The 16,564-nt window shown below is 29.4% G+C and overlaps 1 protein-coding gene and 1 long non-coding RNA gene across 2 annotated transcripts; both read right to left on the bottom strand.

Annotated features, from left to right (window-relative positions):
- Nucleotides 1-2,793: 2,793 nt before the first annotated feature.
- On the bottom strand, nt 2,794-5,487 carry LOC111712921 (uncharacterized). Its single transcript, XR_002767557.1, has 3 exons — nt 5,448-5,487; nt 4,198-4,291; nt 2,794-2,890 (listed from the first exon to the last, which is right to left on the bottom strand). It is a non-coding gene; the product is annotated as an uncharacterized LOC111712921 (long non-coding RNA).
- A 651-nt stretch (nt 5,488-6,138) lies between these two features.
- LOC111712914 (L-amino-acid oxidase) lies at nt 6,139-16,349 on the bottom strand. The gene is made up of 20 exons (XM_023487671.1): nt 16,235-16,349; nt 16,134-16,181; nt 15,547-15,598; nt 15,300-15,417; nt 14,466-14,544; nt 13,997-14,037; nt 13,839-13,883; nt 13,631-13,694; nt 13,492-13,569; nt 12,816-12,924; nt 12,730-12,760; nt 12,149-12,198; nt 11,866-11,966; nt 10,928-11,027; nt 8,764-8,806; nt 8,573-8,707; nt 7,918-8,049; nt 6,804-6,914; nt 6,455-6,517; nt 6,139-6,276 (listed from the first exon to the last, which is right to left on the bottom strand). Exons 1-20 carry the CDS (start codon nt 16,332-16,334, stop codon nt 6,139-6,141), a joined length of 1,638 nt encoding a protein of 545 aa, XP_023343439.1. The 5' UTR covers nt 16,335-16,349.
- Nucleotides 16,350-16,564: the final 215 nt, after the last annotated feature.

Genomic DNA, 16,564 nt, shown 5'->3' with positions numbered 1-16,564 from the left:
ATTGGAAGACATGATAGTGTATGGGGAATATATGTATGGGGGTGTACATATTTTGGAAGACATAGTAGTGTATAGGGAATATATGTATCGGGGGTGTATATTGGAAGACATGATAGTGTATAGGGAATGTATGTATTGGGGGTGTACATATATTGGAAGACATGATAGTGTATAAGGACTATATGTATGGGGGCTTACATATATTGGAAGACATGATAGTGTATAAGGACTATATGTATGGGGGGTTACATATATTGGAAGACATGATAGTGTATAGGGAATGACCTCTTGTGTCATTGAATGAGACCACTACTAAGATTGATGTATAGCACACGCTGGGACATCTCTCTCTCTTCCTCTCTTACACATACACACACCCACACACTCACTCATGCAAACAAACAATTGTCCCCCCCCCCTCTTGACACTGCCTAAAAATAGCTCAATATTTGAGGCATGCTTCAGATTCTGCTTGAATTTTAATTTTTTTATTGAAGTTCTAACTGTAGCAGTTCAGAATCTATTTAACTATTCTATCCAGTTAGCTTACCTATCTATCTATCTATCCATCTTTCTTTCTATCTATCTATCTATCTATCTATCTTTATACCTATTTATCTATTCGTAAATCTGCATCTGTTTCTTCTTTTTTTTAGTTAAAAAAAAAGAAATTAAAAAAAACATCATTCTACTTGCAAAATAACTTCAAATCATATTATAATTTACTAAATAGTCATGAAAATCTTTCTTTTTATACAACAATTTTGAAGAGTACTGCATATATATAAAATCATTTTCCTTTTTCACTAGGAATTATTTTTTTAAAGTTCTAAAAATGGTTGTAGAATTCAATTAAAAGGCGAATTTCCTAAAGTAGTAAAGCAGAAGTAAATTTTTATAGATTTTAAAAATGTTTATATATTTATAAAAATAAAAACGCATTTCATAAAGTACAGTAATTGCTAAAACACCTCTATTTTTATTCTAAACCGAAAGAGGAGAGGTTAATAAAGGCTTAGAACGTGTTTATTGTTTGAAATGATACTCACTTTGCATGCGACATTTCTTTTAGAACCGATACGTTAGTTAAAAGCAGATCGAGTAAAATATGCTAAAAAAAAACAAGAACAGAGCAGAATACAAATACGATACGACGATTGTACAGTTAATAAAGCTTTTTTCTAATTTCTTCCAAGACGTTCCTATTATAAGACATCACCAGAGGCCGTTTATATTCATAGAAATGATATCTGAAGTGTAAACCGTTCTGATAAAATAATGTAAAGTTGATTGTGTTGTAAATAAAATAGTTTGACAATCAACTTAGTAAGTGAGTGTGAGGTCTGTGAGGTCTGCACAATTGCTGTATTTCATATTCATGTATTTCAAATCAAAACTTGAGTCTACAGTACAGGGTTACCCACAAAGGATGAGACTTTAATGAGGATTGTAAACTCTTTAAACCTAGCGATCTGAGTGTTATACTTGGGTTTTTGAGTAACCCTGTGTCTAGAACATTCAAGTTAGAAGGTTACATATCTAGCTTGTTGGTTAATTTTTTACCTGCTCAGTTCCTATTTATTTAGTTAGTTACCCTAATTTTAGTTAGTTATCTATCTAGTTAGTTAGTTATCTATCCTGTTAGTTAGTTACCTATCTAGATAAGTATTTGATGATATTTATCATATACTCAGTATGATATGGAGAATGACAATATATCAGCTTTAGGCCTAGATATACATACCTGCTGAGTACGCTAACTCTACTCATCTATCAATTCATTCATCCATCCATCTATCCATCCTTGAATTCTTCAATCCTTCAATCCTTCAAATCCATCTATTCTTCCTTCCATCCCTCCTTCTATCCATTCTTCTCCCTTCTCTACTTTCTTTCGCCTTTCTTCTTCCTTTCTTACTGTCTGCCTGTCTTCCCTTCTTTCTTCCTTTTCTAACTTTATCAATCCAGTATGGACCTCCTTGTCAGCTATTCAGTGGGCCTTCCAGACTTATTACTTTTATATGTTGAACCAAAATAAAAGTATAATATATATAATAGCAATTAAATGATGTTATATATGTTATCGTAAAAATTTTTATACTTATGCTTCTTCAGAAATATATAATTTGAATTGAATTGAATTGAATACTATAAAAAGGAATAGTTTTGACTTAAAGATAATAATTATGAAATTTTTATAATGATATTCTTACATTTTTTAATAGCACGTTGAAAGAAAAATATCTTTATTCAAAACTATTTTTTCTTGTAGAACTAAATTTGATTATCAAACATCTTATTTAGTTTACAATTTTGGTGAACTAATTAATTTAGCATAATTTTTAACCAACCAAAGGAACTGAGTCTTAGCTTTAAACACTGATTTTATAATCCCTATATCTTTGCAACTCTTTGTAGTAGACCTTATAGATTATTCAAACTATTAGATCAATTCTATTATATCAAATAATCGAAGTAAAATATCAAAGGTTTACACCACCAGACTGCAAAATATAGGGATTATAAATTTGAGTTTGTTGCAAGGACTCAATTCCTTTGGAAAAAATACAATGTGTAACTGAAAATAGGTGAACATTCTCTTTAAAATGAACTCCTGCTGTGTAATGTGATAGGTTGACCGTAATTTCAATCTCTTCATGCATCTCAAACAACCATTGGAATATGTAATAAAATTTAACTAGAATATATAATACACGTACACATCTCAAACAGTTTCTAAAGGGTTAATTTTGATTGGATAACACTAAATTCAGAAATCAAATTCCGTCTCTATTCGATTTGAAGTATTTATTTCATCATTATCATCATGATAAATATAACCATCATCATCTACAACTATATTTTCCATCCTGGAAGTAACGATCCTCAGCTAAAACAGAAATATATGTTAATATTGGACTGTTAATGGGACTGTAAACATATAACTCAAAGATCTTATGATGACATAAATCAAGAACCTTTAATGATTTAATGATCTTAAACTTTATTATTAAAGGACTGACAACATTACTGAATGAACTAAAACTATATCATTAAAGGAATGACAACATTACTCAATGATCTTAAACTATATTATTAAAGGAATGACAACATTACTCAATGATCTTAAACTTTATTATTAAAGGAGTAACAACATTTACTCAATGATCTAAAACTATATTATTAAAGGAATGAAAACATAACTCAATGATCTTAAATTTTATTATTAAAGGAGTAACAACATTTACTCAATGATCTAAAACTATATTATTAAAGGAATGACAACATAACTCAATGATCTTAAACTATATTATTAAAAAAGTAACAACATTTACTCAATGATCTAAAACTATATTATTAAAGGAATGACAACATTACTCAATGATCTTAAACTATATTATTAAAGGAGTAACAACATTTACTCAATGATCTAAAACTATATTATTAAAGGACCAGCAACATAACTCAAGGATCTTAAACTATCTTATTAAAGGGCTGACAACATAATTCATGGATCATAAAACACCTTATTAGAGAACTGACAAAATAACTCAAAGACTTTAAATCATTTTTTAAATATTGACAACATAACTCAAAAATCTAAAACTATTTTACTATAGGGCCAGCAACATATCTCAATGATCTTAAATTATATTATTAAAGGAGTGTCATCTTAAAACATCTTATTAATTGAACTGCCATACTACCTAAATTATCTTCAATATCTAATGTAAGGTATTGTAAAAATGATACAATTAAAGATCTTTGTTCCGAAACCATCTTATATTTGATGGCTTACAACCTAATTTAAATGCTAAATGAAAAATTATGGTTTAATTTCCTCTCTTCATTTGAGAAAGGAATTGAGTCTTTGCCACAAACTCTGATTTTCTAAATCTTACAGTTTTGCAACCCAATATCGTAGATCTTAGATTTTTAAATGATGAGTTTTGTTAGATCAAATAATGTAAGATTGAAATGTCAAAGGATTAGAAAATTTGAGTTTGTGGTAAAGACTTAATCATTTTAGAACAAAAACGACTTTCACAGAAACTGATTAATTGCCTAAATCATATTTTTTTCTAATTCTATATCTTTTTAAATATCAAAGGTTTACACAATCAAGTTGCAAAGATATAGGGTTTTGAAAATAAGTGGTTGAAGCAAGTAATCAGTCCCTTTCTATCCAACAATAACCTTCTTTAAATGTTGTCTCGTAAACCTTAGGCCAAAGATTAATAAGGTTCCTAACAGCTGATTGCAAAGCAGATTCTATCCATCCTGTAAACTCCTGGAAACAAAATTTCAAAAGATTTGCTGACATCGACGATTTTATCCGAAACTGGACATAACGGCACCAATATTTTCGAGATTTGAATGATTGTTTACGTAATTAGTGTACGTAATTAGTGTACGTAATTAGTGTACGTTATTATTGTACGTAGTTAGTTTACGTAGTTAGTGTACGTTATTAGTGTACGTAATTAAGGTACGTAATTAGTGTACGTTATTAGTGTACGTAATTAGTGTACGTAATTAGTGTACGTAATTAGTGTACGTAATTATTGTACGTAATTAGCGTACGTAGTTAGTGTACGTAATTAGTGTACGTAATTAGTTACGTAATTAGTGTACGTAATTAGTGTACGTAATTAGTGTACGTAATTAGTGTACGTAATGAGTGTACGTAATTAGTGTACGTAATTGAAGTTTGAACTAAATCAATTCAAGCTAAAATTATCTTTTTTTGGAATTGCCTTTTTTCTAATCAAATTAAAAAAACAAAACGATCCAGTTTTTACTAGTGGTGTTTACAGTTTATGACTTAAAAAACGTAATTTAAGGCAAAAGACTTGATTCAACCTTAAGGCTGTCCTATTATATGACTAACAGGCCATCTTTACAGTCTCATGTTTTGTGGACAACCCTGTCCTAAACTAAACTGATTCTTATTTTCTAAAATTCCGAATTAGATTTAATCCACAAACGAACACAGCTTGTTTAATTTTATTGCTTGATATTTTATTGGATTTCAATGACTTAAATTGTTGAAATCAATTATTACTTAAATGTTAAATGAACATTCAAGAACTGTGAATTAAACTTTTCAGAAAATTGTTTCTACCTTTCTAATCTGTTCTTTGGGGAAAATATTTTTGACAAAACAAGTCGACATATTTATACCAATCCTTAAATTAAAATTTAACCAAGGAGGAAAAATAAACAATAAGTAATGAATTGAAATAAAATATTTAATGTAAAAATTTATAATGTAAATTATGATAACGCATTTTCCAAGAGGACATAATTGAAAGTTTTATGAAAAAGTATTTAAGCTATTTTTAAGCTATTACGGTTATGTGATTTCCTAATTACACCCCAGACTTTCTGGGCCCCACCTGAGTTCACTTCCCAATTTCTTTAAAGGGAATATTAACAATTTTTACCTTGCACGTGTATTCTCCAACAAACCGAACTCTAATATAGAACAATCAATCAATACACAATCAAGTTAGACAGAAATATTTTTAAATTATATTTTATTAAGTAATTTTTTTAATAAAAAATATATGTTCTGTAGATACTTCTATAATTACAAAATCTACAATTGGCTTGTTTGTTGGACATTAGGTTGTTCAAATCCATTAATGATAAAACCCCTGGAAAACCGTTTGCCCATTCAGGTCAAAGGAATTGAGTCTTTGCCACAAACTCTGGTTTTTAAATCCCTATATCTTAACAACCCAATGTTGTAGGCCTTAGTTATTTCAAACTATGACTTCTGTCATATCAAACAATTAAAGTTTGAAATATCTAAGGTTTACATAATTTGGCTGTAGATATATAGGTATTGGAAAATTGGGATTTGTTGCAAAGACTCAATTCCTTTACAACACAATTATCAAATTCAAAATATCATTTGGAAAAATAAGATTTAAGAAAACAAATTATTCAAGCGCTAATGCGATCCTTAATCATCATTTAAATTTCATTCAACCTTTCGATCACTTAAAATGGATGCCGCGAGGATTTTTTCTAAAAATTATTAGATTTTGGTATAAAATCTACGATTAATTTTTTCTAATATCTCAGTTTCTCGTTATAATATATTTTTTTCACGCCATTCGTCCAGTTGATTTATAGTCTTTGATTTATGCATATTTTATTTTTCCTTATTGTTTTAATTTTGAAACTTACTATGTAATGATATTTCTGTAGAGGTTCATTGTATACAAAGCCTCCATGTGCAAACTTATTGTTATACCACTTGTACGACTAATCGCATAGTGATAAAATTTTAACTGTTTAGCTTTAGATAAAAACTTATCGTTATACCACTTGTACGACTAATCGGATAGTGATAAAATTTTAACTGTTTAGCTTTAGATAAAAACTTTTTTTAATTTTAATAAATTTAAAATAAGAAAATAAGAAATACAGTTAAAATCCTTCCCAGTCCTTCCACAAAATTATCTCTGGCAATCTTTCCATGGATTTTCTCAATCTCCTCCAAAGCCTATATTTTAAGATTTAATGAAATGATATATTTAAAATTAAACTATGCTGGTAGAACCTTTTTCAAACATTTCTCAGCAAACCCCAAAAGTGCAATGGAAAACCCGTTTTATTTGGCTAACAAACTTTTAGCTAAGACTATCAAAGTGATAAAATATAAACATTAGATAGAGATAGTACTTTCATTGATTTTCATTCTAAAAGAATGTGCTTTATTTTTTATTACTCCCGCACACACTCTTTTAGCATATTTTGTACTTTCAAATAATTAAAATGAATTTACTTACGTATTCCACAATTTCTGTATCATTAAATGAAGCAAAGAAATCTGATTGAAATTCCCAAGTGTAAGAGGCAATTAAACTGTTCCCGTGGAAAGCGTGGGAGGGGTAGTAAACCTAAAACAAATTTTAAGATTTTAAAAATGCATTCTATCTAAAATGCGACAGTCAAAGCTGCTGAAAATGTCAACTCTGAATGGTGAATACCACTTTTGTGTATAAAAATATATATACTAGGCTTTTAGAGCGCTTCGCGCCCATCTTCTATTTGAAATAAAAATGTTGTGCATTTTCAAAATTTTCAAATATTTTATTTTGTTAGAGGCAAATTTTTGAAAATTCGATCATTCATAAACCTTTTCTGGGGTCACGCGAGGTCCCACAAAAAAATTGGGCCCGATCGGTTCAGTCGCTTTGACGTTTATTTTATACCCAGACAAGCAAAGTATGTATATAGATACTAGGCTTTTAGGGTGCTACGCGCCCATCTTTTCTTTCAATTGTAAACATATTCTCTTTGTGTATCATTGTAAAACAAAACAAACAAAAAAGTTCGCGGTTTTCATAAAAAATTTCGTGGATTTTAAAAATGTTCAAAAATTTAATGATAATCTAATTTTATTAGAGGCAAACCTTTAAGCCTTCCCAAGGGCCATGTGAGGTCCCACAGAAAAATTTGGGCCCAATCGGTTCAGCCTTTTTGACGTTTATTGGATACAAACAAACACCCAGACACCCAAAGTATTTATATAGATATATTTTTGGTTTTTCTGTTTGTGTCCATAAACGTCAAAATGGAAAACTTCCAAAAAATTTAGATTTATTTCTTTATAGAAATCTGCGAAATAATTTTCAAAGCTTTTCGAAATTTTACTCAAGCTTGGATCCAAATACCCCTTTTCTTCATAGAAAGGAAGTGAGTCTTTGCCGTTAACTGTGATTTTCAAATCCCTATATCTTTGCTACACATTGTCGCAGACTTTAGATATTTTAAACTATAAATTCTTTTTGATCATATAACCTCACCATTCACACCATTAGATTGCAAAGATTTAGGAATTTTAAAATTTTAGATTGAGGCAAATATTTAATTATTTAATTACTAAATATCAATAGTTACCACAGATAATGGTGTGTCCAGTGTTCCACTGCCTCCAGATTTTCGAATATTTGGATGCTTTCCAAATGGAATTGGAGGAATCTTGTTTCCTTCCTTTTGGCTCCAAAATGGAGTTTTAAACACCAAGAAAATCTAAGATATAAAAGAACTAAATAAAATTTTTTACAAGATTGTGATGTTAAGGTTAGTGTCGGGCATTCTATCTAATAATGTTTTTGTTGGATTTAAGGTTTTTATCAAAAAATATCCTCAAAATCAGCCAGAGGTAGGATTTAATGAAATCGAGAAGAGGTTGATCTAGATCGAGGTAAGGCTTGTTAAACACCTTATCTGATGATATCATGATTTAAAAGACAGAAGGAGTTTAACTTTCCTTACCCTATATGCATTAATCCAACCTCAGTAATATTTAAGCCATTAATTGTAATTGTAATTGAGTATCAACTCTGGATGTCTTTAACAGGCATTTTCTTCAATTTTAGAAGAAATTTCTGATTGTTACTTAGTGAAATAGATATTAACAAGTTGAATTCTCTTGACTTGAGATCTATTATGTTTCATTTCAAACCATGTGTCATTTAATGTTCAGAATGATCTATAAACACATCAAAAGCTAAACAAATACTTTAAAAGTTTTATTATGAAACTATTTTACTTTAGTGGCTCCTCCATAGTGCAGGGTTTCCAAAGCATTCCTCTTGGAATAATCTAATGGTGGAGTAAACTCCATTAAACCAACGGCAGGAGCAGTTGTTGCCATAACAGCATAGTCTCCCACTGCAAACTTTTCCTATAATATCAGTAAAATATGAAAAAAGGAAAGGGGGGGGGGTTGAGAATTATTACCGTGCCATCCTCAGATTTATATCCGACTTTAACTGATGCATCTCTAAATAGTTAAAGAGTGAGTCTCCTTGACACGGCAAAATAAGGAAATTTTCGAAAAGGCCAAAATACTAAATTCTGTTTTATGTTGTAAAATATTTAACTAAATTCTGTTTTATGTTGTAAAATATTTAACTAAATTCTGTTTGTAAAATACTTAACTAAATTCTGTTTTATGTTGTAAAACTAAATTCTGTTTTATGTTGTAAAATATTTAACTAAATTCTGTTTTATGTTGTAAAATATTTAAATAAATTCTGTTTTATGTTGTGAAATATTTAACTAAATTCTATTTTATGTTGTAAAATATTTAACTAAGTTTTGTTTTATGTTGTAAAATATTTAACTAAGTTTTGTTTTATGTTGTAAAATATTAAACTAAATTCTGTTTTATGTTGTGAAATATTTAACTAAATTCTGTTTGTAAAATACTTAACTAAATTCTGTTTTATGTTGTAAAATATTTAACTAAATTCTGTTATATGTTGTAAAATATTTAACTAAATTCTGTTTTATGTTGTAGAATATTTAAATAAATTCTGTTTTATGTTGTGAAATATTTAACTAAATTCTGTTTTATGTTGTAAAATATTTAAATAAATTCTGTTTTATGTTGTAAAATATTTAACTAAATTCTGTTTTATATTGTGAAATATTTAACTAAATTTAAGCCGCGTATAAATCCCCCCAAAACCGGTTTCAATTGAGCGCCGGCTTAAATCTTCAAAAATTGAATACAATTTTAAGTGATACAAAATATATTTAAGCCGCGGCTTAAATTTAAGTTGCGGCTCAAATTCTTGAAATTCGGCCTCAGGTCATTTTAACATTTTTGTTGATTGGTCTGCAATGCATATAAAAGAGAACATGTTTTAAAACTCAAACCCAACAATATCAGGTTGCCAATACAAGGATTAGAAAATTAGAGTTTGAGAAAAATGAAAAAAATAATAAATAGGGGGGAACAAGTTGAATCGCGTAGACGTAGTCGAACTACTTCTCTTTTTCACTGGGTCTTATTAGTTTAACTAATTCGTGCATTCCTAAGGGAGTGACCGGCAATGTAGGGTTGTTGAACTGAGATTGCAGTATTGTCGAGAAATTTTTTTGGATTAATTTGAGACATATAAAAAGCGATTTAAAGGTCTATAATTACTAAATTTGAGCACAAAGTCAACGTTCAAAAACGTCAATTTGAGTGGGTACTTTTTGAGAATCGGCTTTTTAAAAATTATTCAATATGACGGCGACAAAAATTGAAACAAAAATTCTTCTGTAAACTAATTAGTTGTTTAGGAACAGGTTGAGAAAATAAAATTTAGCTCTTACAAGTTGAGAAAATAAAACTTAATCTTATATCATAGATTATAAGTAATCTTATTAAATTATTAGTTTCTATAATCTCTCATTATTCACAAAGATTTTCTGCAGATTTTCTAGAATTTTTATTAAAAAGAGGACATTTGAAGAATTTGTAGAAATCCGCGAACAAACTCATGTAAAATAAGAAATTCAATATAATGATGAAAACGAAATAATTGATTCTAGCATTGATTTATTCACAAAGGAATTGAGTCTTTGCCACAAACTCTGATTTTCTAATCACTATATCTTTGGAACCAAATGTTGCATACCTTAGATATTTCAAACTATGAATTCTGTTAGATCAAGTAATCTGAGTTTGAAATATCAAAGGTTTACAACATCGAGTTCAAAAGATATTGTGGTTTAAATATTTGATTTCGTTCCAAAGACTCAATTCCTTTCTTTTGAGAAATATGTTCCTAAACATCTTAAAGTTTACTGAATAATTTTTACTATATTTTTTGTCGTCGTAACTTAATAATTTTAAAAAACCGATTCTCAAAAAGTAACCACCCAAATTGATAATTTTGAACGTCGACTTTGCGCTCAAACTCAGTAATTATAGATCTTTAAAACGTTTTATATTTCTCAAATTAATCCTAAAAGAATTTGTCTACAATACTGCAATTTCAGTTCAACCACCATACATTGCCGGTCACTAACTTTACACCTCGTTCAAGTTTCTTTTCATAAAGAAACAAAACAAATGTTCAAGTTTTAAATTTGAATCCATATTTTTGTTATTAATAATGTAACCTACCCGTATCCTCTCATTTCTCTGACGGTTTTCACTTTCGCATTCATTATCAGAGTAAAATCAGGATTATTTACAATCTTTTTCATTATCTGGTCAACAATAACTAAACATATTACATTTTTAAATTCAAAATTTTAAAAATGTCATAGATATCGTTTCTCTTTCTCTTTACGGTAGGTTTTTAAGAGAACCCTAACAAGAAAGCCGCGAAGGCACATAGATTCAGATTGCTTATTGAAGCACATAGATTCAGATTGCTTATTGAAGGCACATAGATTCAGATTGCTTATTGAAAGCACATAGATTCAGATTGCTTATTGAAAGCAATTTTTCAGACAGGGTCGACTTTGAAGTGTCGCAACGCTTTGGGCTTTGATTTTACCGTTTAAATTCACGAATGCTTTTCTGTACCCCTTTAGATATATTATAAAGTTTTTCTTCTTAATCAGGTTTATAAACTTATCTCTATAAAACTAAGACTTTTCTAAGGTAGTATTTAAAATTAAACAATTACAACCAGATATAAGAAGATACAGCAGATACAGGCTTTTGTTGTGTAAAATTTTTCATTTGCACAAACCGACACCATAAAAAGTATGTACATTTTAGCCACTTTAAAGCACTTGTTTTTAGCTTTGGTTTTTAAGGTTATTCTCATCAATATATGCAGTACTCTTTTAATGAAGGAATTTTAAGAATTAATTTAGGTGTATTTTATGTTAATTTTGAGTAATGCCAAACTTACGGGAAAAAACTTTGTTAAAAAACTTTAAAAATGAAATTTAAAAATAACTGATGACTGATGCAACCTGATGACGTAGGCCTTAGATATTTTAAATCTTGAAGTCTGAATTATCAAAGGTTTACACCATCAGATTGCAAAAATATTAGAAAACAGAAAATTAAAGTTTGATGCAAGTGATGAGTGAATCGGTATTGACCTGCTGAGCCGTTAACAACCTCGGACCAATCATTCGGAGATTTAGTTAGATTTATTAAATATGATAAATCTGAATCTGTTATCATTTCATCCACAGATAGCCTGCAAATATGGGAAATTTTCAATAATTTAGTTTAGGGTTTAAAAATGAAGTTTTCATCGACCTAATAATTTTTTTTAAAACGTTGAATTTTCCGCTCGATCCCATATGTATTTTTTATTTTATTAAAAGATGCTAAAAAGCTTTGGAATTTCTGATATTTTATTTTATTTAAAATACTTGCCCGACAAAAGTACGAATATGTTTTAAGATCGCTATAAGGGAACCAATTTCCTAAAACAAAATTAACTTTATACAAAAATAAATTTTATTTTATGTACTTCATTATTTCCAAATTATCAATTCTTCAACTTTACTGATACAATATACTGCTACTTTATACTGCCAGTTTCTATTTTATACTGCTACCATATACTGCCAGTTTCTTCTTTATACTGCTACTATATACTGCCAGTTGCTACTTTATACTGCTACTATATACTGCCAGTTTCTACTTTATACTGCTACTATATACTGCCAGTTTCTACTTTATACTGCTACTATATACTGCCAGTTTCTACTTTATACTGCTACTATATACTACCAGTTGCTACTTTATACTGGTACTATATACTGCCAGTTGCTACTTTATACTGGTACTATATACTGCCAGTTTCTACTTTATACTGCTACTTCATTAATTAACTTTGTTCTAAGGGAACAAGATAAATACTTCTCTGTCACGTACTTTTTAACCTTATCATGATGGGGGGGGGGATCAATGTTAGACAAAATTTCCAATTCAGGATAGGGTTAAGCATTTACCTCTGGATATCCCATCTCTAGTAGTTTGATTCTGAAAAAAAAAGATCAAAATCTAAAAAAGTTTCTCAATATAAAAAAGAATCTACTTAAAAAAGTTGCCCACTGTTTTGTCTTCACCGCACAGTTTTTCATCTTCTGATTTATCCAATATTTGTGATCCAATAGTGTCAGGGGATAGGAGTTTACCAGATTTATCTTTATTTAACAATATTATTATTATTTAGTATAAACTTCTTTAAAAACAACAATTGAAATTAATTGATTTTCAGATAAAAAGATATTTTTATCACATGTTCTCAGACAAAGGTTTTAAAGGGTACCGTTGTAAATTTGTAAACAGTTTAATAACGTCGTAACTCCACACCTACAGTCCCTTTAGAATGATGCGTGCAAACAACGACGACTTTGAAATCCAAAATTTTAATGACATTTCAAAAAAATATAGAAATATATAGTATACACTATACACTTTAGTTTCAATATATATTGTTTTCGGAAAAATTTTAAGTCAAGGTTTTAGAAATGTATTTAGAAATGTATTTAGGAATGTATTTAGAAATGTATTTAGAAATGTATTAAGAATGTATTTAGAAATGTTGTTAGAAATGTATTTAGAAATGTATTTAGAAATGTTGTTAGAAATGTATTTAGAAATGTATTTAGAAATGTATTTAGAAATGTATTTAGAAATGTATTTAGAAATGTATTTAGACATGTATTTAGAAATATTAATTTTCATGAGAAATCTTAATTGTATTGTTCCTTTTGGCATATTTTCTCTTTCTATTCCAAAAAGTGAGTAAAGTTCTGCTATATGGGTCTGGTTTGTGTTATTCCCAACTATTAAAAAGTAGAAAACATTAATTTTTATAAGTTTTAATCTTTTTTTGATGTTTTTTACCGAAACTCTCTTTTGGATAATATTTGTTATTGATCCAAAAATAACTGCCCTGGTCCCCTTCATTCTAAAAATATCAATTATTTCTTTAGACTTTTTTAGAAATTTAGGAAAAACTTTCCATCAAAATCTCAAAAAAAATCCTATCTTAAGCATTAAATATTAAATATTTAGTAATTGACTAAACTCGTCTAGTTGAAATGTATATTACCGTATTAGTAAATAATGCTGTAGGGACATCAAACAATTCAAAAGTCTAAAATTATATAAGTTAGAAACTCAAAGCCAAACAAAAATGCCAAAGCAGAAAACTAAAAAGAAGTGAACTTCTTATTTTTCTCCAAGAAACCTATTTTATTTTTCATCTACCTTCTGAGCCATGAGATGGAAAGGAGGGAAGCGCATACAGCCTGTAACAATTCACAATCGGAACTTTCCTCAAAGGAATTGAGTCTTTGCCACAAACTCAAGGTTTCTAATCCTTATATCTTTGGAACCTGATGGTGTAAAGTTTTAATATTTTAAACTTAGATTATTTGATCTAACAGATTTTATAGTTTGAAATATCTAAGGCTTGCAACATGAGGTTGCAAAGATATATAAATTAGAAAATCAGAGTTTTTTGGGAAAACTCTGAAAAACTCTATTCCTTTCAGGATCGTTTCACGTGCAAGTTTTACTCTGCAAGATTTTAAGAGCCAAGCTAAGGACATTACCATTGTTCTACCGAGATACCCAATAAGGATTTGAACCTACTTGGTTAAGGTGTTGATGAGTTATGATCAGATAAAAAACGACGTACAAATAAAGATTACTACTTTATAGACGAAGATGTTACCAAAATCTGTATAGTATCCATTTCCATAATATGTATAAACTCGACCACCAATTCGATTGCTAGCTTCCAGAACCGTCACCTTCAAATGATAAAGACAGTGAAGAGAATTGTTTATGTTGCTCTTGCCGTAACAACCTTTACCATAATGGTCACATTTTTCATAAAGGTAACAATATTATCCTGAGCACTGAGAATCACCTTTTGTTTTCTGTTTGTTTGTTACGAAGTGTACTATTTGTTTTTAGTTTGTTTGTTACCAAGTGTACTATTTGTTTTTAGTTTGTTTGTTACCAAGTGTACTATTTGTTTTTAGTTTGTTTGTTACCAAGTGTACTATTTGTTTTCTGTTCGTTTGTTACCAAGTGTACTATTTGTTTTTAATTTGTTTGTTACCAAGTGTACTATTTGTTTTTAGTTTGTTTGTTACCTAGTTTACTATTTGTTTTTAATTTGTTGGTTACCAAGTGTACTATTTGTTTTTTAGTTTGTTTGTTACCAAGTGTACTATTTGTTTTCTGTTCGTTTGTTACCAAGTGTACTATTTGCTTTTAGTTTGTTTGTTACAGTGTACTATTTGTTTTTAGTTTGTTTGTTACCAAGTGTACTATCTGTTTTTAGTTTGTTTGTTACCAAGTGTACTATTTGTTTTTAGTTTGTTTGTTACCAAGTGTACTGTTTGTTTTTAGTTTGTTTGTTACCAAGTGTACTAGTTGTTTTGTTTGTTTTGTTTGTTACTGGGTGTTCTATTTGTTTCTGTTTGTTTTCTGTCCTATTTGTGATATAGGCCGTCCTACTTGTTTCTGTTTGTTTGTTACTTTGTGTCCTATTTGTTACCTTGTGTCCTATTTCTAGAAGAAGGTATGCGGACAGAAGGCCGGACAGTCCTGCCCCAACAACAACAAATTCAAGTTTTTTCCCAGATGTTTCAGCTTTAGGACCCTTCAGAAATTTCCTGCAAATCAAAAATCCAAACAACTAAAACAACTAAAATAATTACATAAACGCCGGAACGCACTTGTACAGGGTTACCCTTAAAGAATGAAAAAATATCTACAAAATTAAGAAGATTATTTTCTACTACCTTGGCTCTTCTAATACTTCCACCATATGAGGAACAAACCTATCCTTTCTTTCTAAATATTTATATTTAACATTGGTCCAACTAATTATATTTTTACAGTGGTCGAAACTTTTTTGAAAATTGCAATTTTTCAATGCCTTAACTTTGATAACTCAAAAGTTTCAGCCTCCTATTACATATTGCCCCCTTTATAAGAAGTTAGATAAATTTTGATCATAAAGAAACTGAATTCTGCCACAAATTCAAATTATCTACGGTGGTCGGTGGATGGCGATTATATCAATATAATGAAGACGGCTGTCTATTTCAATTTTGATTTATTTAAAGCTTTTAAACAGCATGGATGCACAAAAATATGAAAGCAAAGAGAAGCTGTAAATTTAAAAAGCTTCTCTTTATTTACTCGAAAAAAGCATGTTAACAATTAAAACTTAAATAAAAAATACGTCTTAATTGTTTTGATATAATTGCCTGCCACCGTGGTGCCTTGCAACCCCTGGTTTACACCCCTTTCATATTTAAACTTGAATTATTCTATAATTACAATTATTATAAACATCAGAGTTTGTGGCTAGCACATATTATACCTAGTTTGCAAGGTGTCTTTATTAATTTCCTACATGATGGTTCTGCTCCTGAACAAACAAATATAAACTATTACAGTCAATCAAATAATAATTCATTTTACCATTTTTTGGGGATTTTGTTTTGGTAACTGATAAATATTCCTGGCCAAACACTATGTTTGTAAAAACAAACCATAATGTTAAAACTAAATTGAATATCATTTTTTCTGAAATATTTAGTCTTGCTGATATGAACGAGGGGGTGGTGGCAGATTTGAGTTAAAATTTCAGAGCTTTGAGTTAAGATCTTTTGATTCGAAGATAAAGTACCAGGGTTTGGAGTTAAGACCTGAGGGTTTGGAGTTAAGACCTGAGGGTTTGGAGTTAAGACCTGAGGGTTTGGAGTTAAGACCTGAGGGTTTGGAGTTCAGACCTGAGGGTTTGGAGTTCAG

This window comes from Eurytemora carolleeae, unplaced genomic scaffold, assembly GCF_000591075.1.
Source record: "Eurytemora carolleeae unplaced genomic scaffold, Eaff_2.0 scaffold724, whole genome shotgun sequence".
Lineage (NCBI taxonomy): Eukaryota > Metazoa > Arthropoda > Copepoda > Calanoida > Temoridae > Eurytemora > Eurytemora carolleeae.
This window is presented reverse-complemented; position numbering and strand designations above follow the sequence as displayed.